General features: G+C 43.1%; 1 protein-coding gene across 2 annotated transcripts; it reads right to left on the reverse strand.

Annotated features, from left to right (window-relative positions):
* Positions 1-8,552: 8,552 nt before the first annotated feature.
* Positions 8,553-19,389, reverse strand: TLR7 (toll like receptor 7). Of its 2 annotated transcripts, none has more exons than XM_056327428.1 (3): positions 18,999-19,389; positions 18,728-18,774; positions 8,553-12,177 (listed from the first exon to the last, which is right to left on the reverse strand). In XM_056327428.1, the coding sequence occupies exons 2-3, from the start codon at positions 18,728-18,730 to the stop codon at positions 9,037-9,039; spliced, it is 3,144 nt and encodes a 1,047-aa protein (XP_056183403.1). In that variant the 5' UTR covers positions 18,731-18,774; positions 18,999-19,389; the 3' UTR covers positions 8,553-9,036. The 2 variants fall into 2 exon arrangements, with proteins under 2 accessions (XP_056183403.1, XP_056183404.1); XM_056327429.1 differs by lacking the exon at positions 18,999-19,389 and adding an exon at positions 18,865-18,973.
* Between the last annotated feature and the right edge of the window lie 3,742 nt (positions 19,390-23,131).

Raw genomic sequence — 23,131 nt, forward strand, 5'->3', positions numbered from 1 at the left:
AATTTGGGTTTGGGCACCCTGAGCTGCTCCCTCTTAATTAGGGTGTGCAGGGCAGCTGCCCACTGAGGGGGCAAGTGAAGCACCTGCCCTTTTCACTTGCTGCTCCTCTGCTCATGGCATCACTCACACTAGTTCGAAGGGCCTTGCCGTGAGGCACTAGAAAAGGAGAGCTTTTCTTTTTCTTTTTGAAAAGATAAACTGACTTATCGAAGAGAAACAACTAATTTCTCAATATACATTAGTAAGTCACTCATTGCATAAAATTACTAATATAAGAAAATACTTGAAAACAGTGCCAGACTCGGACTGTTGGTTAATTATTTTTGTCCCTGAGAACAGAATACTATAAAAAATACTCTTCTGCTCTTAGATTCCTCTTTCTTTAAAGCTATTTATATACTTAGCTTGCGTTACAAGTTCTGCTTTCTGTGGGCTTTTTCTTTTAATACATAAACTACATTCTTTCTTTCTGTGAGATTTATTGACTGATTGTGGTATGCTGTTGGCAAAATGAAATGAAACTCGGGTTGTTTGAAGAAACCTTGTTGTAGTAGTCCATGACATTAAAAATTACTTTTTTTTTTTTTTTTTGGTGGTGTGTGTGTTTTGGTTTTTTTTAAAGCAGAAGGTTTTTTGGATATACATATAGATGTACACAAACACACACACACGTATTTGTATATATAAAACTGCTCTGGGATTAGTGTCTGATCAAAGGGAAGAGTCTCAGAAGGTCTTAGCTGCTGCAAAGCTGAGCTCCACCACAGCTCCTCTTTGCAGAGGTGGTTACACCTCTTTCTCTGTCACCTGTAGAGCTGCACCCCTGCTGGCAGGTGCTCTGGGACCAGGGTTAGAGCCAGAGAGGGTGCACATCACCCTTCAGAGCCCATACATAGGCACACCTACTACTACTGCAATAGTCTAGTACATGCTAGACTGCTACATCAGTCTCAGGGAAATTCAAACCCAGAAATGTTTGTAGTCCAGAAAATTAGCTTTTCTGCTAGGCACTTTCTGTGTCTAGATCTGACCTAAAAGCAGGGTTTCATTCACAGCCAGCCACGGGAAGCTGAAGTAGAGTGTCTGGGAAGGAGCAAGTACTAAGAGGGAATCTGCTGTCTTTCATGTACTCCTTACGCATGTATAGCAACTGTAACTGAGAAGTATCTTACAGACATTGTTCCTGGTCTTAAGAATGTGTTTAGGAAGCATTGCCTGCGCTTGTTATTTTTGTTAATTAGAACAAGTGAAAAAATAGAATGTGTAGGGTGGAGTATAAGTATGTGCATTACTTACTCTGGGATGTATTTCACAATGTTTCCAAAACTTAGGAGTTATCCTTCAAAATGCAGCATGCCCTTCTCCCAGCTACCACTGAGTTTAATTGACATGCCCACCCACAACCCTCACCCTTCCCTCTCCCTTTCCAGACCCAAGTGAGATGCACATCAAACCAAAAACCAAGATGGTCATATGTAGAGGAATTGTAGAGGAATTATAAAGGAATGAAGGTGGGTTAATTAACATTGATAATATACAGCTGTGGGCTGGCTTCAGGGGCGGTGGGTTGGCTGATGTGGGTAATGTGCAGCTGTGGCTGGTTCCTGCTAAGTAGTTAAATAGCTCTAAGGGGTGTGGAAGAGGAGTAGTGGATGAAGAGAGACCCAGAAGAAGCAGAGGGAAGTGAGTGAGTGAGTGAGTGAGTGAGTGAGTGAGTGAGTGAGTGAGTGAGTGAGTGAGTGAGTGAGTGAGTGAGTGAGCTCCTCATGTAGGAGAAACAAGGAGATGCCCCAGGAGAAGCAGAGAGAAGGAGGCCCAGATGAGGCAAGGCTGGCTGGAAGCAGAGCCCCAGATGAAGGGAAACTCTGGATGCAGCAGAGGTAATAAGTAGGGTGGGCTGGCCTGGCCTGAAGAGGATGAAGAGACAGCATGGACAGTAGATGAAGTCATCTGCATGAGGGGCTTCATCTTTTCTTATGCTAGAATGGTCCTCGTGTAGAATTAGAGAAGATATCCAGGGTGAAGCAACAGGACGCATGGCTCCAGCGATATCACAAGGCTGGAAGGTAAAGCCACCAGTTGCTACTTCCTCCTTAACAGCACTGATGTCTAAGTTGCCTGGAGTCAAGTACAGGCTATACATCATTACTCCATTCTCTTCTTGCAGGAGCCCAATTGCTGGTTGGCTTTCAAAGATGAACAGCCCAGTGCTGGGATGTTGATGAGCTGGTGCCACTGCTGCATGAGGAGGGGTTCAGGACATAATAGCTTCTGTCACAGTGATGCTGTGGAACATCTGAGGTGAGAAACCACAGAGAATTATGGAAGGGCTTTGGGATATGTTTTTCCAAAGGCACAAGGGTTGATGTAATTCTTTTTTGGAAGTCTTTGTTTTTCACAGCTTGGTGGTTCAGTTTCTCCTAGGTTAATACTAAAAAGTCATAGTCCAAGGTAATTAGGTAACTAGGTTAAGAGTTTTTATTTACAGAATGTAGCATTCAGCTGTGAGGTTCAGGAACATAATCTTGTATGAATATAATTCTTCCATTTGGAGTTGTGGATCCCAAATATTCTGGATAAAAAGTGGAGAGGAAACATCTGCAAAAAATATAATGTAAAAACTGTCTTGGCTTACATTTCAGGAATTTTTCCTTTGCTCTTCTACACGGAGAGCAATTTGCTACTAACATGTCAGTTAAAAATCAGATTTCAATTGAGTTTTTCACTTAGAAAAGCAAAAGCATAAAATTAGGGTGGGAAAAGAAGATATTCATGAAGAAGGTCTTGCTGACAGTTTCTCTATTCAACTGAGAAGTACTACATCTATAGGAAAATACAAGACTATGGACATCTGTGTTTTTAAGCAACTAATACTTTCAGAACTTTTCACTCTTGTGGAATCTTAATAAAATATTGATAAAACGTATTACACTAGAGTTAGAGATAATACTATGCAGAGTATGACATAGTCTGTATACCAACAGCTAAGACAGTGAGGATAGAACTTGGCTTATAAAATGAAGGAAAATATTCAGAAAAAGAGACTTACAAACCAGAAGTGGAAACCTTCAATTTTACAAGCTTTTCCATAATTACATAAATTGATTGTCAGTCCTTCGACAATGCCGTTGCTAGAAAAAGACTGAAACTGTATTTCCTCAAAAGCTTCTGAATTTGCATTGGCAAAGATTTTGATCTTGTAGGTGTTTCTCTTTAAAAAAAAAAAAAAAAAGAAAGAAAAAAGGTCTGCTTTTGCTCAGGATTTGCCATTAGCAGTATGTCTCAGTAACAATAAAGGAAGTAAATCACAGGTCAGAGGTAAGGCCATGGATTTAGATCAGTGGATATCCTGATACCACTTCTTTGGCTCAGGTCTGTATATCCTGACAAACATACTCTCACACCAAAACAAAGATAGATGGCAGTTCTACTGAACTTGGTAGGCCTTCCTATTGTCTCATACTTTGTGCACCCAAATTAAGAATTTCTCACCAGGTACACTTGATTCTCAGTTTGGTTATTTTTTTTTTAATTAAATCAACCTGTGTATAAATCTCTAAGTGCTTATTAACAAAGGGATGCATGCAGGTTGCTTCTATAATTTGCATATCCAGATTCCCTTTTCAGTTTCACCAGCAGCAGAAGGACATAGTAGAAAAGATTTGACTTCTCTGTGCTTTATTTTTCCCACTCTATACTCCTGGAGATAATGGTGGATTAACGTCTATGTCTTTTGCATTTAGACACACCATTTATCTTCTCAAATTAGGAGGCTAACTTCCATATAAACTCAATGAAATTGAGCTCCTCCAGAGGCAACTGAGAATAATTATAACCTAAATGACCTGAATATCTTGTTCAGAGTGAATGGAGACATTTTGCCTGTGGCTGTTTTTTTTTTTTTTTTTTCAGATGAACAGCCTATCACAGAGCTTATTTCTACAGGCAGACACTTTCAGAACAAGATTGAGAAAATGAAAAGGCAAGGGTTATTCAGAAGACAAATGTTCACTGTTTTGGTGGGCTTATTGCCCCCAAATTGGATCTACTACAGCTCAAGGGCTCCTGATCTTCAGAGTTTTTTAAAAGATGCTGTTATGAAGTTCCTTTACAGGATGCCATGTTTGCTATGTATTTTTTTTATTGCAGAACAGGAACCTAAGCAATTTAATGCTGTGTTGAAATTAGACCCGCTTTAACCTTCAGCGGTCCCTTCTAACATAAATTATTCTCACAGGGAGAAACCTGCACGTTCCTTATGTGTCAGATCTTAAAAATAGGGAGACAGAAGAGACAAAAGAGGATTTATATATTCATATAAACCTATGCTATAAGTAAGGATGTTTCTTGCCAGTTTTCATTGATCATTCTTCTTGTGCCACAATAATGACAGTAATATAAACAGTGCATTTTCCTGCCAATTCCACAAGAACTGTAAGAATCAATAAATTTGCCAATATTCCTCTTCCTTTCTCTTCTTTCTCATTCTTCTACTCCATGTGTGGTCTTTCCAAGCCACATAGACTAAATAGCAAGTCTAGCCATTGTCTGGTACAATTTCTGTAAGGAAATACCAACTGACAGCTTCGGTCATCACAGTTGGTGTTTTAGTACTTTGGACATGTTGTCTGCATGACATGGTTATTCAAGACCAACTTGCCACTAACCGCACAGGTAAGCCTGCAGCAGCACTCACTTTGCCTAACTGAAGGTATCCACAGTGTGAACACCTACATCTGAGCTGGTTACAGTGGGAACTCTTTATAGCTAATGGAGAGAAATCCTACTTTTGGGTTGCAATTCCTTTGACTCATCTTAAACCTCTGCATTAGGATGAGATAAGTGATATTCAGAAAATGTCTCTATCATCTCACCTCTGAAAGGAGAATGGTGCATAGACCTGTTAATGCAGCAGCCTACATCTAGGCCAGCTGAATGCCCTTACTTATTTTTGAACCTCACACCAGATCACGAGCTATACTATCATGAAACCTTGAGGTACAGAAACCTCAGGACCCTTGATGTTCTGTAAATTCAGACACTGCTACACCAAGCAGACAAGCAAGCTCTGAAGTTAAAATTCTCATGCAGCTAAAGCAATAAATTGTTAGTCTGAATCTGTCAGCTAACTCCTACATTTTTTTGTGGTGCGCCATTATAAAAAAGATTCCAGGAGGAATGGAGGGCATGCCCATTTAAGGCATTTCCTGGCTATAACCCTAACTAACCTAAATTCAGATTGTTTTTCCTGATTAAGACTTAGAGTGAGCTTGTACCTACCAATTAAATGCTCTTAGCTACTATGTATGAAACTAACTTAAAAAAAAAGTCCCAAACCCAGTTATTCCATGAGTACAGTCTCCAAAACACACGTGGTCCAGGACAGTATGTGGCCACCTTCTAGCACACCCTGAAGCACTGAGAGAGAAGGATGTAGTCCTGCCTCAGCTAACTGGGATAGTACCTCCTCCTTGAAGCACGGCAACTACCTAGGGATGTTACAGGACATAGAAATGGGGTGAGGAAGGGGACAGGAATTGTCTTCTGTGGCTAAAACCAGAAAACTTGGTGTTTCAATCTTCCTTGATCCCTCCTTATTCCTCTGGCCATGATCTTTTCAGGGCAAGGCTGCAGGTATCAGGCAGTGATTTGTGACATGAAAACAGCTTTGGGCTCTTCTCCCAGCAACTTGGGCACTGGGTGAGAGTGCTGGCCCTGGCAGTGGGCAGTACCATGCCAGCAGGTTGCTCATTTCCTACTGCAAATTGTAGGGCCATTCACTGTCTCTCTTGGATGCTCACAAAAGTGGCCTCTCTGTGGTCTTGCACTGCAGCACGCATAAGCCCCTTGCCACGCCATGCACTTGGAGTTTTGTGTGTGAAGTAGCATTCTTCAAGGGTCGGTGTTGTGACTGGCACTGTTTAACATCTTTCTTGGCGACATGGGTGGTGGGATTGAGTGCACCCACGGCAAGCTTGCTCATTACACCAAGCTGTGTGGTACAGTAGACATGCTGGAGGGAAGGGATGCCATCCAGAGGGACCTTGACAGGATTAAGAGGTCAGCCTGTACAAACCTCATGAAGTTCAACAAGGCCAAGCACAAGGTCCTTCATGTGGGCTGGGGCAATCCCAAGCTTAAATAAAGGCTGGGCAGGGAATGGATTGCGAGCAGCCCTCAGAAAGACTTGGGGTGTTACTTGACAAGTAGCTCAACATGACCTGGCAATATGCACTTGCTGGTCAGAAAGCCAACCGTATCTTGGGCTGCATCAAAAGAAGCAAACCCAGCAAGCTGAGGGAGTGGTTCTCTCCCCCTGCTCCGCTCTCTTGAGACCCCACCTGGAGTACTGCATTCGGCAGTGGGGTCCCCAACATAAGAAGGACATGGACCTGTTGGAGCAAGTCCAGAGGAGGGCCACAAAGATGATCAGAGGGCTGGAGCACCTCTCCTATGAAGACAGGCTGAGAGTGTTGGGGTTGTTCAGCCTGAAGGAGCGAAAGCCCCAGGGAGACTTTCTAGCAGTTTTCCAGAACCTAAAGGGGGCTTACAAGAAAGTTGGTGAGGGATATTTTACAGGGGCATGGAGTGATAGGCATATAGTAATGGCTTTAAACTGTAAGAGGGTAGGTTTGGATTAGATATTAGGAAGAAATTCTTTACTGTGAGGGTGGTGAGGCACTAGAACAGGTTGCCCAGAGAAGCTGTGGATGCCCCATCCCTGGAAGTTTTCAAGGCCAGCTGTGCCTTGGCTTTCCTGATCCCCTCCCTGCACTCCTGGGCCATATCCCTATAATCTCCCCAGGAGGTATATCCCTGCCTACGCATTTTGCATTTGTGTTTCAGTTTGGCCAAGAGGTCATGGCTTAGGCAAGCTGGCCTCCTGCCTTCCCTTCCCAACTTCTTGCATGTTGGGGTTGACAGCTGTTGTGCCTTCAGAAAAATGTCTTTAAGTATTTCCCAGCTATCATTCGCTCCTTGATCTCTGAGGGCAGTTCCCCAAGAGATCCCATGGACTAGCACCCTAAACAGCCAAAAGTTTGCCTTTCTGAGGTTTAGGGTCCTGACTCTACTTTTTACCCATCCTATAGCCCTCAAGAATGAGAATTCTACCAGGGAGGGCATGATCGCTGCACTAGGTTGAAAGCAGTTAAGAGTGTTGGTTCCCCATCTGCCAGAGCTGTCACCAAGACTTATTGCCAGAAAAGAGAAAGGGCTTTGAGAGAGAAGGGAGAAGCTGCCCAGACTGTGCTGGGGACAGGGGTGCCCAGCAGGGTGAGAGTGCACAGCTCCTCCCAAAACAGAGATCATCACAGCAAGCAGAGAGCCCACCCATGCCGTGCACAGAGGTTTAGGCTGCCATTACAAAAAGCTTCAGCTGAAGTACTGTCACGTGTTGACAAGGCTGTGCCATGAACCGGAGCAGGGAACAGGCCCAAGTGTTTATGTTTCTGAGCACTGTTTCTTCCCTTTTTCAGGATGTCTCTAAAGTCAGACGTGTTCCCAACTCAGGTTTTTAGTGGTGCCTCAGAAGCCGCTGTGGGAGGGGGACCTGCCTGGGGAACAAGGAAGCAAAGGAGGCTTGAGGCTGCTCCGGAGCACCACAGCACGGCTGAAGAAACAATGGGATGGATGCTTTCCTTGTGCAGCGTGGTCTCACATGTTTTGGGCTTTGAGCGATAGTATTTAGCTCAGGAGAAAGCCTGGGTGGGCAGAGGGGAGTCAGTCATTTTGGCATGTCCTGAGGCCCCAGCCCTGGCTGGACCTGCTAACACCATTCCAGTTGATACACAAGGGGTTGTAACACAGAACCTAGGTGGAAATGGGGAAGTGAGCTCCTAAAGCTGACAACACAGCACTGGAGAGGAGCTCTGAGTCCTCGGGGAGCAGCCAGCTCAGCCAGCAGCCAAGCAGGAAGGTGAAAGGCAGAGAGAAGAGGTTGCTTGGAAATTAAATGCTTAACTTGTATCATGCCTTAGTCTACCTGTGCTTTTCTCCATTCTTTCCACCTCTTCCACTTTCTCTTTTTTTCTTTTTAGCTTCCTTTCTTTGTCTCTTCCTGCTTCCTCTTTGTTTTACTGGATTTTCTCCATCTGCCTTCTGCCTCTCCGTCAGCCTATCTGCTCTGCTGCTCCCCTCCTCACTCCCACGGAGCAGCTCCATGCACAGGGACTCCCTTTACCTTGTAACTCCTGATCCACAGCCTGCAAACCCATCCGCATTTGTTTCTCGCATACCTCCCCATTTTAGCCCATACATGTTTTTCAAAGTCTCTTCAGACTTACAGGCTTATGTATGCAGCAGTGGGAGAGTTCCTACACCACACCCAAGTGCCTGACAGCAGTCCCACCAGAATTTTGTCTCCCCAGAAATTACGGCTGTTGCCCACTGGGACAGAAGCAGTGTGCTCAGCAGCTGTAAGCCCGAGATGAAAAGAGACTAGTTCCTACATTTTCCCAACTCCTTGAATCAAAGCATGAGCTTTGCTTAGGGTATTTTCTGAGATGAATGTGTCGGCAACTGTTTTTGTTTTTCATAAACACACCACCAAATACAGAAACCAAACTATAATTTTCTATTACAATCACATTTGCTCCAACAGTGATTTGAACAGCAGCAACTTTAGGCACGACCAACCTCCTTCTGGCAGTCTGTGTACTACAGTAAGCTGAGCAAGTGTCTCACCCCCGTCTGACCCAACCACAGGAGATGCTGGAGGCCTCCTGTCAACTGAAAGGTGGAAGCAGTGATTCTGTTCTAAACCAGGGACTTCCAGTGGGTAGTGCACCTTCTCTTGTTGTGCAGCAATCAATGCCAAGGAAAGTGCATGTCAGCTAAACATTTGTGCTGGCAACAGTTTCTGTTCAATCTTGCCATAGTAAAACAAATGAACTACCAGCTTTGGGACTAATCGTGCATTTTGTTTTGGGGTACAGCATCACAATTACATTTATCCTTCATGCTTCAACACTTTCTCCAAATGTAATTTAGGATCTTTTTCTCACTTTGCATCAGTATTTACAGGGAAGGGTACGGCTAAACAGTTTCTTGGAGAAGCTTGTTGTAAGCCAGCGTATTGCTCATAGCTATTGCATTTTTCAGACACTGCCAGAAGTAGGGCTGAGATCGAGGGTTGGTTGGCCACTCCAGGACAGAACTTCTGCACAGCCTCTTCCTCAGCTGGACATACCGGGACTTCTGCAAAATCTTCTCAAGAAATATCAGTATAATGACATCCATTTTTTCATCTAGAAGTCGCTGGTGGGCCATGTAAAATGCTGTCTTGAAGCTGCCACTTTTAATATACTTGTTGGTCAGCACAAATATGGTCTTTTTGCTCAGCTGAATGCTCTGGGAAAGGTTGTCAAAGACTGGCTGTCCTGGGAGCCAGTCCCTTTCTTCCAGGCATAAATTGAACTGTCTGGCTTTTTGATCTTCCAGCCTTTCAACCAGTTCTGCCAGCACCCACTCATTCACAGCTGGATCTTCATTGTCATAGGCAATAAAAGCATCGTAGCAAGCATCTGGCAAAGATAACCGCCGATAGCCCTTCAACTTGGCAGTGCAGTAATGGTAACTGTACCACACATCCCAGAAATAGAGATGGCTCATCATGGTGAACACCATGAAGCCTAGGACAGTTGAAGCTGAGAGAGCATACAGGATTAAATACGAGGTGTCCAGCTCACAGGTATACAGATCCAAGAAAACAACACTCCTCCCTTTATGTGCCCCTGGGCCAGCACAGGTCACATCTGTGGCCAGAAGAGGAATAGTCACTTGAGTCTGGTTGATCCACCAAACAAACCACACAGCATCACAATTGCACTTGAAAGGGTTGCCATGCAAAAGCAGCATCTTCAGGTTGTTAATGACATTTTCAGGGAAGCTAGATTTCTTAATTATTTGGATCTTGTTTGAGCTGAGGTCCAAGTATTTCAACTTGAAAGCGCCTCTGAGAAAATGTTTGGTTAGCCGTTGAATGTGATTGTTTCGAAGCATCAGTTCTTGGAGCGTTGAAGAGCAATTGGACAGTTCTTGGGCAACAGTAGTAAGAAGGTTATTGCTGAGGTCCAGAGTTACTAGTTTCTTCAGATAGTGGAGGTCCCCCCAGTTGAAACTCTTCAGCCGGTTATTGGTTAAGTTAAGGACCTTGAGTTGTGGAGGCATAGCTTCAAAAACACCATGAGGCAAAAAACTGAGTGAGTTGAAGGAAATATCTAGTTGTTCCAGGCTGGTCAGGTTCTTGAAGAATGACAAGTATCTAGCATTCCCATCCATCCATAAAACATCTAAACGATTTCCACTGAATTCTAAAATTTGAAGAGATTGACTTTCCATTCCTGTGTTAATTGAGGTAGAAATCTCATTCTCATTCATCATCAGCTTCTTCAGGTGGGCCAAGTTTTTCATAAAACTAAGCACATGACTAACACCTTCTGCCAGAAAATAATGTTTGTTATTGCTCAGGTCTAGAATTTCTAAAAGTTTTAGCTCTTCAAAAGCAGTTGAGTATAGTAAGTCAATCCTGTTATTAGAAAAATCCAGGTATTTCAAGCCAGTCAAGTAGGAGAATTCACTTCCATTTAAAGTTTGACTTATTGCATTACCTGACAAGTTGAGGCATCTGAGGGAATCAAGACCACGGAAGTCTGCAGGGCTAATGAAAAATATGTTGTTTCTACTTAAATCCAGAGTTGCTCCATATTTCAGGCACTCTTCCTTAACTGAAGATTTGTATGAAGCAGCCTCCTTGTCTTTGGATCTGCAACTTCGCCCATACTCATCATACCTGAAATAATGCATCTCCTGTAATACTTGCCTGTTGTATTGCTCTACTGAAATCCTAGGATTAGTGCAAAATCCATAAAAGTTGCTTTCACTTGAAGAAGGAGAAATTTTGTTCACTGAGAGGTCTATGAGTTTGAGAGCTGGGAATTCCTTGAATACTCCCAGGTCAGCAACTTTAATAAAGTTAGTCCCAAGATCCAGCACTGTTAGATTTCTAAGACGGAGCAATGGATTTAGATTTCCTTCTCTCAGTTCTTTAAAGACATAGCCCCTGAGTCTCAGGATTTCCAGGTTAGATAGGGAGGAAAATGTCTTGGAGAGATTCAAGGATGGGGAATACATCTTCAGTTCAAAATTAAAGGACAGATCAAGCCCTACAAGGCTGGGGATAAATTTCAGAAACTGAGCATCTCCAATCTCCTTCATGAGGAAATTTTGGGAGAGGTCGAGCTCTTTGAGATTCCTGATGTTTTTAAACCAGCTGCTGGGTATGCTCTGAAGAGAATTACTGTGAAGTCGCAAAATTCTTAGATTTTTCAAGGAATAAAAAGCCTTTGAATGTATCTCAATTGTGCTCTTGGGGCAGGGTATACAAGGATATGGGGCATTATAACAACGTGGGCAATTACCACTCAGATCAAGAATTTCTAGGTTGTGAAGGGCACTTAAATCATGTTCTTGAATCACTTGAATCATGTTATTGTAGATATACAATTCCTTTAAAGTAGATGACAAACTGGGTGGAATATAAGTCAAGTTGTTAGACTTCAGGGATAGTATTGTTAATTTTTTCAGCTCCAGAAAGGCTGTTTTTTCAATTTCAAATGAAATATTGCATGGATTACGATAGTAACAGTTCTGTCCCAAATATAATGCTTCTATGTTTCCTAGCTCTGACAAACTGGTTTTTCGTATAGAAAAGATACTGTTCGCTTCCAGGCTCAGCAGACTTAAAGAAGTAGGAAGACCACGGGGTATTTCCAAAAGCTGGTTTGCATCCAGATACAATGACTTCAATCTTGTCAGAGCAGCAAAACTGCCATTCTCAATCTTTGGTGCCCTGGTGCACACATGATCTTTTGGCCCCATTCTGACAGGCACACAGTTGCATCTGAAGTCAATCTCCACAAGGTTTTCAAGATGTGCAAAGGATGTTGGATAAATATGGGGGATATGGTTAATATTAAGGGTGAGGTTGGTAGCATTTGCAGGGATCCCTCTGGGGACTTCAATGAGACGCCGATCAGTGCAGTCCACTGTCACCATATCTTCAGAGGCTTTGACTTCACAGGGTAAACTTTTGGGAAACCAAGCTCCTGACAGCAGCATTGGAAATAAGAAGAGCAAGACAAATGGTGACGCATTTGAGATCTTTGCACGAGGTACCTAAAAATAAGGAAATAGGGAGGTATTAACCTGATGCAATGAGAACATCTCATAGGCATATCATTAAAGGCCCCATCTCTGTGAATTTACTTTTTTTAAGGGGAAACAAGCAGTGTTAAACATCCAGCAGATTGCCATTGTATAATAGCATAAATTCCAAAGTTTTCAATGCATTTGAAAGATAGAGAAAATCTATAGTCACTGAAAAGCTAGTGTAAATCTTCAAAACCATACTAACAGGTGAGTGCCTAATTCGAATTTCACGTTGTCAGAAGGATTTTCAGAATCATAGAATGTAATCATAGAATCACTTAGGTTGGAAAAGACCCTTAAGAACATTGAGTCCAACCAGCTCTACCAAGTGCACCACTAAACCATGTCCCTGAACATCACAGCTAACATGCCTTTTAAATGCCTCCAGGGATGGTGACTCAACCACTTCCCTGGGCAGCCTGTTCCACTGTTTGGCATGCCATTCAGTGAAGAAATGCTTCCTAACATCCAATCTAAACTACCCCTGGTGCAACTTAAGGCTGCTTCCTCTCATCTTATCACTTGTTACTTGGGAGAAGAGACCAACCCCCACTTCACTATAACCTCCTTTCAAGTAGTTGTAGAGAGCAAGGTGGTCTCCATGAGACTCCTTTTCTGAAGGCAAAACTACCCCAGTTCCCTCAGCTGCTCCTCATAGGACTTGTTCTTTAGACCTTTCACCAGCTTCGTTCTTCTTTGGACACGCTCCAGCACCTCAATGTCTTTCTTGTAGTGAGGAGCCCAAAACTGAACACAGTAATTAAGGTGCGGCCTCACCATTCCCAAGCACAGGGGGATGATCACTTCCCTAGTCCTGCTGGCCTCACGATTTCTGATACAAGCAGGATGTTGTCGGCTGCCTTGGCCACCCGAGCACACTGCTGGCTGATGCTGAGTCAGCTCTCGATTAACAACCCCAGATACTTTTCTGCTGGGCACCTTTCCAGCCACTCTTCCCCAAGCCAGTAGCGTGGCATGGGGTTGTTGTGACCGAAGTGTAGGACCTGGCATATAACAGTGTTGAACTTCTGTCCTGGTTTCAGCTGGGGTAGAGTTAATTTTCTCCTTAGTAGCTGGTACAGTGCTGTGTTTTGGCTCTGATGAGAGAACAATGTTGATAGGACACTGGTGTTAGTTGTTGCTGGGTGATGTTTATACTAAGTGAAGGACTTTTCACTTCCTTGGGCCCCACCAGCCAGTGGGGGGTGGGGGGGTGGGGAGGGAACTGGCAGGGGACACAGCCAGGACAGGTGACCCAAGCTAGCTAAGGGGGCATTGCATACCATATGACGTCATGCTGAGTATATAAACTGGGGGAAGAAGAAGGAAGCGGGGGACATTCAGTGTTATGGCATTTGTATTCCCGAGTAACCGTTACACATGACGGAGCCCGGCTTTCCTGGGCATGGCTGAGCACCTGCCTGCCCACGGGAAGTGGTGAATGAATTCCTTGCTTTGCTTTGCTTGCGTGTGTGGCTTTTGCTTTACTTATTAAATTGTTCTCATCTCAGCCCTCGAGTTTTACATTCCTTTCTGATCCTCCTTCCCATCCCTCTGGGTGGGGGGGAGTAAGCAAGCAGCTGCGTGGTGCTTGGTTGCTGGCCAGGGTCAAACCATGACAACTTCTTGTAACCGGCCTTGGCCCATCTATCCAGCCTGTCCAGATCCCTCTGTAGAGTCTTCCTACTCTCAAGCAGATCAACACTCCCACCCAACTTGGTGTTGTCTTGCAAACTTACCGAGGGTGCACTCGATCCCCTCATCCAGATAATTGATAAAGATATTAAAGAGAACTTCCCCCAGCACTGAGCCCTGGGGAACACCACTTGTGACCAGCCATGAACTGGATTGAACTCCATTCACTCCACTAGCACCACTCTGGGCTTTGCCATCCAGCCAGGTTTTTTACCTGGCAGAGTTCACCTGTCTAAGCTGTGGACAGCCAGTTTCTCCAGAAGAATGCTGTGGGAAATGGTATAAAAAGCTTTACTAAAGTCTAGGCAGACAACGTCCAAAGCCTTAAGATTAAGTTCTACTTGGGTTTTGGCCCTTCTTCTTTTCTCCCTGCATAGCTTCATGACATCCTTGTAGTTCTCCTGAATTGCCTGCCCCTTCTTCCAAAGCTCATAAACTCTCCTTTTTCCCCCTGAGATTCAGCCAAAGTTCTCTGTTCAGCCAGGATGGTCTTCTCCGCTCTCTTGTCTTTCCGCACATGGGGACAGCCTGCTCCTGTGCCTTGATTTCCTTCTTGAAGAGTGTCCAGATTTCCTGGACTCCTTTGCCCTTGAGGCTGTCTTCCAAGGGACTCTGTCAGCCTGGCCCATAAACAGCCTGAAGTCTGCCCTCTGGAAGACCAAGCAAGCAGTTCTGCTGACCCTCCTCCTTACTTCCTCAAGAACCGAAAACTCTCCCATGCTGCATGTACTGGTGTAGATGCTCTTCAGCTGAGCTATTGATCCTGACACCTGCTCTTCGGGAAAAAGCCCTTAGTCTGATGTGACCATTCTCAGGTGCTTTTGTGGTTTCTAACAAAACACCCCTTGCACCTTTGCTGCTGTGTGGTTCTTCATCCCCTACCCTCGCTGAAATGGCTAAGGAGCCTGGTTTGCTTTTTACCCTGCTGCATTCAACTTCACAGGTGTCATCACTATGGACAGCAGTCCCTCAGGTTTGCCAGTTTAAAGCTCATTTCACCAAGTGTGCTAGTCTGTTGGCAAAGATTCCTTTGCCTTTTCTAGTCAGGTGGATCTCACCTCTCCCTAGCAGGTTATCAACATGAAAGAGTGTCCCATGATCATGAAGGCCAAAACCTTGACGGAAGCACCAGCCGTATAGCCAAGTGTTGATTTGCATGATGTACCTGTTCCTGCCTGTATCCTTTCTCCTAACCGGTAAAATAGAGGAAAAAATAACTTGAGCACCAACTCCTTTCAATCACACCCCCAGAGCTCTGTAGTCGTGCTTGGTTCTACCCAGGTTCCAGCTCGCTGTGGCATTTGAATTTCATATGAAAGAGTGTCTAGTAAGTGTCATAATGGATGGATGGTTGACCTAAGCCAGTCAATGCCTATATTTTCATAGATTTAATACCAGCTTCCATTTTTATTGTCCGATAAGGACAGAGGACCAAGAGGGCACTGTATCAATGTGAAGTGTAAAAATGAAAATCAAAGACAGATTTAAGACTGAGCATGTCCCATAAAAGCATAATAATCAGCTAATAATCAGAGCCAAAATCCTACAGGCATTTAAAGAACTTTCCAAAATACACTCTCTCTCTGTCAGGTCTTTGTGGTCTTACCTACTTTATAGATTTGTGTGCATTACGAGAAGAGCAATAAGCTTTTGCTATTTCACAGCTTACTAGTTACTTCCTCAGGAGTGGTCAGCGTCAAAGCAACCCTGTCCCTCTGGCCAGAGGCAGCCAGCCAGGCAAGCCGGCTGCCAGCCTTGGCTTGCCTGGCACAGGCAGAGGGGCCATGGCCATTTTGCTGCCTTGCACAGCTTCTTAACTGTCTGTGTCTGCCGCTGGTCAAGAGATGTAGAGATGATAAAACCCACAATAAACAACATCATAATTTCTCCCCAAAAACTCACTGTTGAAGGCTTGGAGATGCATGGCACACAGAATGCTCTGAACAACTGGGATTAGTTATGCATGGGATAATACTGAGTAAACATGAATACCCAGTTAAGCAGCTGAAAATCAGATGATTAGGTAAGGTGTTCAAGACAGAGGCATGGAAATGTTTTTTCTCTTTAGCTGGGACACAAGAACATATAAAGACCTGCTCAAACAGTCTGTGAAAACCCTATTGAGTATTGCCCAAGCCATGTCAGGTGGGTGGAGACTTGGAGACTAACTGAGGCTTCCTGTTGTGCACTCTGTTTACTTAGGCCACTGCGTCCTCTGTATAACTTTGTGTCTCTGTCTTACCTTAGATAGCTATGCTAAATCTGTCAATGTGTCTGTGTGCCTGGAGGAGTCTCCAGTGACTGTCAGGGCAGCAGATGTGAGCGAAGCCCAACCAAGTCTCACACAGCACCACACTTGTGCTATCTAGATCCCACAGCCAAATGGAGTCACTCTGGGCGTTCGTTCAGTCAGGTTTTGAACACAAAGCTTCAGTATGGAAGGAAAAAATGTAAAAGTCCACTGCAGACCTTGAATTCAGTGTACTGTCACATGAGATGTGGATCAGTAGTGTGGTACTGTACTACACCACACCCTTTCCTCTGCTACCATTTCTTTTCCCATTGCCCCGAGGTTGCTATGGTGCTTTCTTCTTTTCAGCAGGTCCTCAGAAAAAAGGCAATGTAGCTAAATGTCCCAGCTGGTAGCCATGACTATCTTTCATATAATTACTCAGGGAAAGCAAACCTGGACTAACTAGGCTTTGCCTCTGAATTCACATTTCATTGTTTTCAACTCTTGCGAAGTCATTTGCTAAGAATCAAAATAACTTTCATGTAGTTTACAGGAATTCACTCTGGAAACTCACCCAGACAGAGGCTGCTGGGCAAGACAGTTCACCAGTGTCTCCGGTATGGTCTAACCAATCAGCTTTAGAGGATGATTAACTTTTCTGATTTCCTGATGTAGACAAGCACTTGGATGACAATGATGAATAAGAATAATCAGAGTAAGCGGGGAGCTAATTTGGAAAAGATAAAACGCATTTATTTCCTCCCACCATCCTAGCTTTTTTTTTTTTTTAGAACTCTTTTTTTCTCTACTAATTTGGGCAGGGATGTGGGAGGGAGGAGGGTGGGCTCTACCACTGATATTAATTACATGGAAACCTGAAGGTCTTTCTTTGAATGTAAAGGGACATTGCTGAAGGAAAATCTGGATATGCTCTTGTAAATAGTTTCCCTTCCTTCTTTCCCTATATTATACATGTAAAAGATGTTGTTAGACTAACGAAGACTAATCCTAACTGAATGGCCCGTGATGCCACAGCCCCTGACTACCTCTGTCTCTTGCTTTACCAGACCCACGTAACCCAGGGGCCAGGGCTGTTATCAAGGCAGGTGCCCATGCAGCACAGCAGAGATGCCAGGGAAGCTGCAGAGGCTCCCTGCACACAGGACATGTTGCTCCATCACATGGATGCCAGTGGCCTTTATCCGTTGATGCACTCCACAGCAGACTGTGAAAGTGCCAGCCCTTACCAGCCATGGATACAGTACCTGCAGACACCCTGTCCTTTAAAAGAAGGAAGGAAAACCTCTGCTGCTAACTGTGGGTCAAACCACAGATTTCCTGCTCTTGAGGAAAAGTTAATTAGAATCAATCTTTAAAGTTTGCTAAAGCAAATTATACCCCTCTGTCCAAGCACTACAGCAGGACCTGGGCAAGTTGAGATTGCAGTCTAGATTGTTACAAACTTTCTATATGAACTCATACTCAGCCACTGCACTCAGGCACCAAAATTTAGGCACTTAACCAATTTCCTCAGTTCGTTGCCATCAACCTGGGCTGCACTGACATTCAAGAGAGAGCGGAGAGAGGAGAGAGACCCCTCTGTAGGCACCACTCAGCTCTGAAGATCGAGGGAGCTCTCCCTGTCTGCGCACCGAACAGAGACTAATACTGCAGGTTTTGGTGCCTAAAATTAGGTGCAATGAATCTGGGCCTTAAAAGCCTTCATGAATATGTTTGTAGGTTTTTTAAGAAGTCAAAAAATGCCTTTTGAGATCTTTGCAATACTCAGATTTTGAACTGCCGTGTACTGCAGTATTTTTAGGAATCTAAGTGTTTTTGCAAAGCCAGCCTAGCTCCTACCGCCTTTCTGTTTCATTTCTTTGTATATCGTTCTGTTCCCTGATACCTTTTTAATGCATTAACTATTTTAACTGTAAACTGTTACATTCTGGTGCTGTGTCTAAGTATTTGCATGTGTAAAACCTTGTGTCTGTTATAGTACCAGAACAAATAAAAAAGATTGTTTTAATTAGAAGAAACACGCAACGCTGACTTGTGCAATGTCTTTGCCATGAGAAGCCAGCTTATAAGTACAGCTAAAGTATGCTCATGAACTGTCCTTTTCCCTGTGATCTACACTTGGCTTTATAGGAAGTTCAAAAAGCATTGCTCTGCTGATATTAACTAGCATGCACAAACCATAACAATTAAGGGTATTCTTCAACTATTCAGCAACAGTACAGCTAGGTGTTTCTGGAGGTAGTTTTTTCTTTAGAGGTTCCATATGTATTATAGAAGGTGAAAGGGGGAAAGGCTAGAGGAAAACAAGCACCTCAGAAGTTATAGCAATTAGAAAAGACATTACTGTACTCATTCTGTAGTACAGTAGTACAAATAAATGCTAGCCAGTTAGAATTAGTGCAAATAAACACTTTCCTGTCATTATGTACTGCAGCTTCTAACCACAATAGTACTGGAATATATAGAAAGTAGAAAAGGAGATAAAGGAGATTATGTTTGTGAAAGTCGTCCACAACACTTCCAGTCAAAGAGGTCTAAGAGCAAATTTAAAATGAAAGTTTAACTTACCATTTTCTGTGTGCTTTCAGGTCTGGCAGATTTGTCGCTGGAGGAGACTGTAAATCAAAGCAGAAGAGAACAGCATAAAAGAGGTCCCCACTTGTTCAGCTCAGGTGTGGAAGAGAGTATAGCATGGCATAACTCACTCAAGACAACAGCAGTAATCACTATTCTATCATTACTCTTCAGCTGGACCGCAACTTGAGAAATAATTAAATGTGAAACAACGGCTGCAACCTACTTCCTCAAACATTTGTAGTTAAATTTAAAACAAAAGTACCTCATTTACTCATCTGTCTCCATAACAGCAACTGAGTAATCTTATTTTTTCCCCTTTAAGCAAATTCTCACACTACTCATACTTCCATGCACTTTTGTTCTCATGTGGTGCAATTTGTTCTAATCTTCGCTACTTTTAAACATGGTTTTCTTTTCAAACCGTGTATTTTACTTAGCTATAGTGTCATATCTACTTGAAAAATGTGAACGCCAACCCACAGGAAACCCCAAAAGAGGGCAATTGCGAAATACTTGGTGACAGACTGTAAGATCAATCAGCTATGAGACCAATACATGACATAAGCCTAACATTCAGTTCAGACTATAAAGATTTGCAGAAGCTCAAGTTCCTTCTTTTTTTATTTCCCCCTTTTTTAGTATGAGATGCACAGAGAGAAAAAAAATTATTAAAAATAATTGTTAAAAAATTTGACATTAGCAATATTTTAGATTTAGAAGTTTAGCAGTAGTAGTTGTTGTTATTTGGGTTCATTTCTGGTGCTTATAGCTTCAAGGACTCAAATCTTCCTAAGAATCACTTGTGAGCTCATATAAGCAGACAGATCTCCCAAGCTGAATACTTTGTGGAAGAAATGCCTACCAAGTGAAAGGGACTTTGGAGAAGGTAACCAAAATAAACCAGGAAAAAAAGAGTAGTGGCAAGGGCATAAGAAAAGCATACAAAAAGGTGAAAACTGCATGAGAGTGTAGAAGGGACCAAGTTGAGATGAGATGGCTAGACTTAAGCTGGTGACACTCCATCATTCCATGGAACACAGTGTCTGTTTGAAAGTTTCTGACTTAGAAGTCTCTATGATTAGCAGGACAGACTAGTTCAATGGTTAGGATATTTAATAGGTGGGGTTTTGTTTCCCATGTCTTCTTTCCCTAATATTTTTCTTCACATTTTAAGTAGCAGCTCATAATTTCTCTAACTGGGGTGGAGCTGATGAACTCATTTCAGAAGACTGGAACCTGGAGAAGGAAGGGGAAAAGAATGTGCAATCATAATTTTACAGTCCCTGGTTTTAGTGGCTGAGTCATATAGACATAAACAAAACCAAGAAAGTGTACAGCATCGTTACTATTTCAATCAAGGCCTAAGAAAGGGCTCATTAACTCACCATAGGTTCAGGACTGTGTTGCTCACTTCTGCGCCTGATTACCGAAAGTACTGTAACAAAGTACAATTTGTCTGCTATCCACTGGTAAATGGATTGTCCTTTTCACGCAGGATGTGCTGAGAGAGTTATTTTCATTGGGGGTTATTGTAACTAATGCAGACATCTCACTAAAATCATGCTGCTTTCTGCAAGGCCACTCAACACATTTCTGGTAGTAGGAAAACCTTCTTTGCAAACACCCTGCACTAGCCATTCCGCTCCAATTACTTCACAGATTCTATGTCGACAGAAGAGAAAGTTAGCTTCCACTTCTTATCATCATTCACCTTACTGTAAAGCAGATGTGTTTAATTAGCTGTCAGATAAGACAAGGACTTGGCACAAGCTGGATCATGAAAGTTGAGTTCTTCAGGCACCCAACCACGTCTCTGTTATATGACACTGGAACATTGCTTACACATGAGATGCTTAATGCCCCCTTGCTTTGGTTGTAAGTAGGTTTTCTAAAGCACAGCGTCCAGTCACCCAACCCTGTAATTTTTGAGTGGTGCTCAGTGTCTTTGGAGATGTCCCTTGCAGTCTATACCTGCAAACTTTGGAAATTTTAATAGCTGTTCCAATACTTTGCCTCTTCTTCTGGACTGGAGACCGATTTTATTTTATTTTTTCATATTAGGAACTTGCTGTTACCCAGCCAAGAGCACATGAGTTTCAATTCCTTGCAGAGTGAAACTGCAACTTCAGCTGAACACCAACAGAAATCAGAGAGTTTTTTGTTTGTTTTGGTTGGTTGTTGCTGCCTTTTTTTTTTTTTTTCTTTTTTTTTAACCTAAGAAATATAGGAAGCAAAATACAGCAATAGTTCCCTTCAGAAGGTGGGGGGTAAATGCGGGGGAACTCAGCAGTCCAAAACTTCAGAACTGTAATTTGATTTTTAGAGGCACAGGGAATCACTGATTTATTCATTTTAGAAGCTCAGGTCTCCCTCAGACTTAAAATTTCTTGTGCCTCCTGTGAAACACAAAGTAACTGAATGCAAAGAACCTGCTACTGTGCTGCGTGCTAGGGGGGGGGCCACTAGTAACATCGCATGCATTTTGCCACTTCTATGAGCGAAGAATGTAATTTAAATTAGAGCAAGAGTCTTTACTCTCCTTCATCATCTACAGGTTTGGTTTTCAATCAGATTGAAATTGAACTGGTGACTTTTTTCCCCTCTTCTAAATGAAAACTGGTAGCCAGTCTCATGGCTACCAGGGAACTTGCACAGGCTCAAGGCTGCCTCTGTTTCTCACCCTGCCCCACTGGGGAGCAGGCTGGGGGCAGGCAAGAGGCTGGGAGGGGGGACAGCCAGGTCAGTGCATCCCAACTGACCAAAGGGATAACCCATGACATGGGGCCATGCCCAGCAATACAACTGGGGTGGCAGAGGTTCGCTAAAGCAGCCATCACTCGAAGGCTGGCTGAGCATCAGTCTGCCGGTGGGAGGAGGGTGAGCGATTGCTTTTGCACATTTGCTTTTTCCCCCTTCATTTATTAACCTGCCTTTATCTCCACCCATGTGCTGCTCTCACTTCTGCCCTCCCGATCCTCTCCCCAAGCCGGCTGGGTGGCAGCTGGGGTCAGCCACCACACAGCACGTGACAGACTGCAGAGCACCAGCATTAGCAATAGATGCCTGACAATAGGGACACTGACAGTGAAAATGCTCTGGTTTCACTCCTGACAGAACACTGCCTCAGCCACAAGCTCTAAGCTTTTGGCACTTAAACACTGTGGAGTCCATGACAAGAGCTTGCAGGAAGGCTAAAAACCTCAAGTACTTTCTTGGTAAAAGGCAAAAAGTTGTACTTCTACTAGGGGAGCAGAATGAATCAAAATAAAGTCTATAGACAAACATGGGCTAAACCTGCTAACTTCTTGGAATGCAACACAATGCTTTTCCTCCTTTATTTCAAAGTAGTGCTGCTGAGAGAAAGAAATTTCCCACCAGGCTGATCTGTCATCTGCTCTTCAGACTGGAATCCCAGCATAGACGAGGCAGCATAGACCACTGAACAGCAAATATCTGAGTTTTCTGTTTCCATGCTTTTTAATTATGTTAAAATGGATGGCAGTTTCACAGAGCTGTTGGAATTCACCCATAACTCTTCATAAGCATTTCAAGTGCACAAAACACAGCAGACAGCAAGCTTAATTCTGTATTTGCCTTCTGCTCTTTCCCCCATCTCATTCTGTTAAATACAGTTGAGTGGGTTTGCTTACAACCATCTGAGAAATGAGAACTTCAGCTGCTCATCAAGTGTTAACTCAAACTCCCAATGAAGTTTAAACATCATGTCCCTTCTGTCAGGCCAGAAAAAAAAGAGAAGGATGATCTTATTATAAAGATGTGTACCAGTCTGGTGTGATTAACAGTTCATCCCTACATCCAAGACAGCTGGAGCATGATTTATGAGCAAGGTTTGCATGAGAATAAATGCATACATTCTTCCCTCTTTGACCCATGCAGGGCATGGTCTTAAAAAAAAAAAGTGTCTCAAAATAAGACAAGCAATCTCTTGGCACAAGTAATCTTCATAATTTTCAAGTTTTATTTACAATACTTGTGCACAGTATAAGCAAACAATTCAGCATTTTGTTTGTAACAAAGATCTGATCTATAGAGCAACCAAATTGATACTGTCCATTAAGTGTATTGTATGCCTTTTGCATAGTAATAAGGCCTAAACTTTGGTATGATTGTCTCAACAGACTTGGGGATGAAAATACTGCTTCACAGTTAACAACAGGTTAAATAATCTTACATTTTAAAAATTGCTTTGGTGAATAAAACAATCTAAATTCACTTCCATTTTTTTAATAATGTATTTTTTAAAACTCCAAACTGTCATGAGAAACTCCTCAGAATGAGTGGCTGAACTGAATTCTCATCACAATATCTTACAAGATATTCTTTACTCATCACTGAAAACACTACAGGTGAAATTCCTGTACTAGCTTTCATTTA

The sequence above is a fragment of the Falco biarmicus genome, chromosome 2, assembly GCF_023638135.1.
Source record: "Falco biarmicus isolate bFalBia1 chromosome 2, bFalBia1.pri, whole genome shotgun sequence".
Classification (NCBI taxonomy): domain Eukaryota; kingdom Metazoa; phylum Chordata; class Aves; order Falconiformes; family Falconidae; genus Falco; species Falco biarmicus.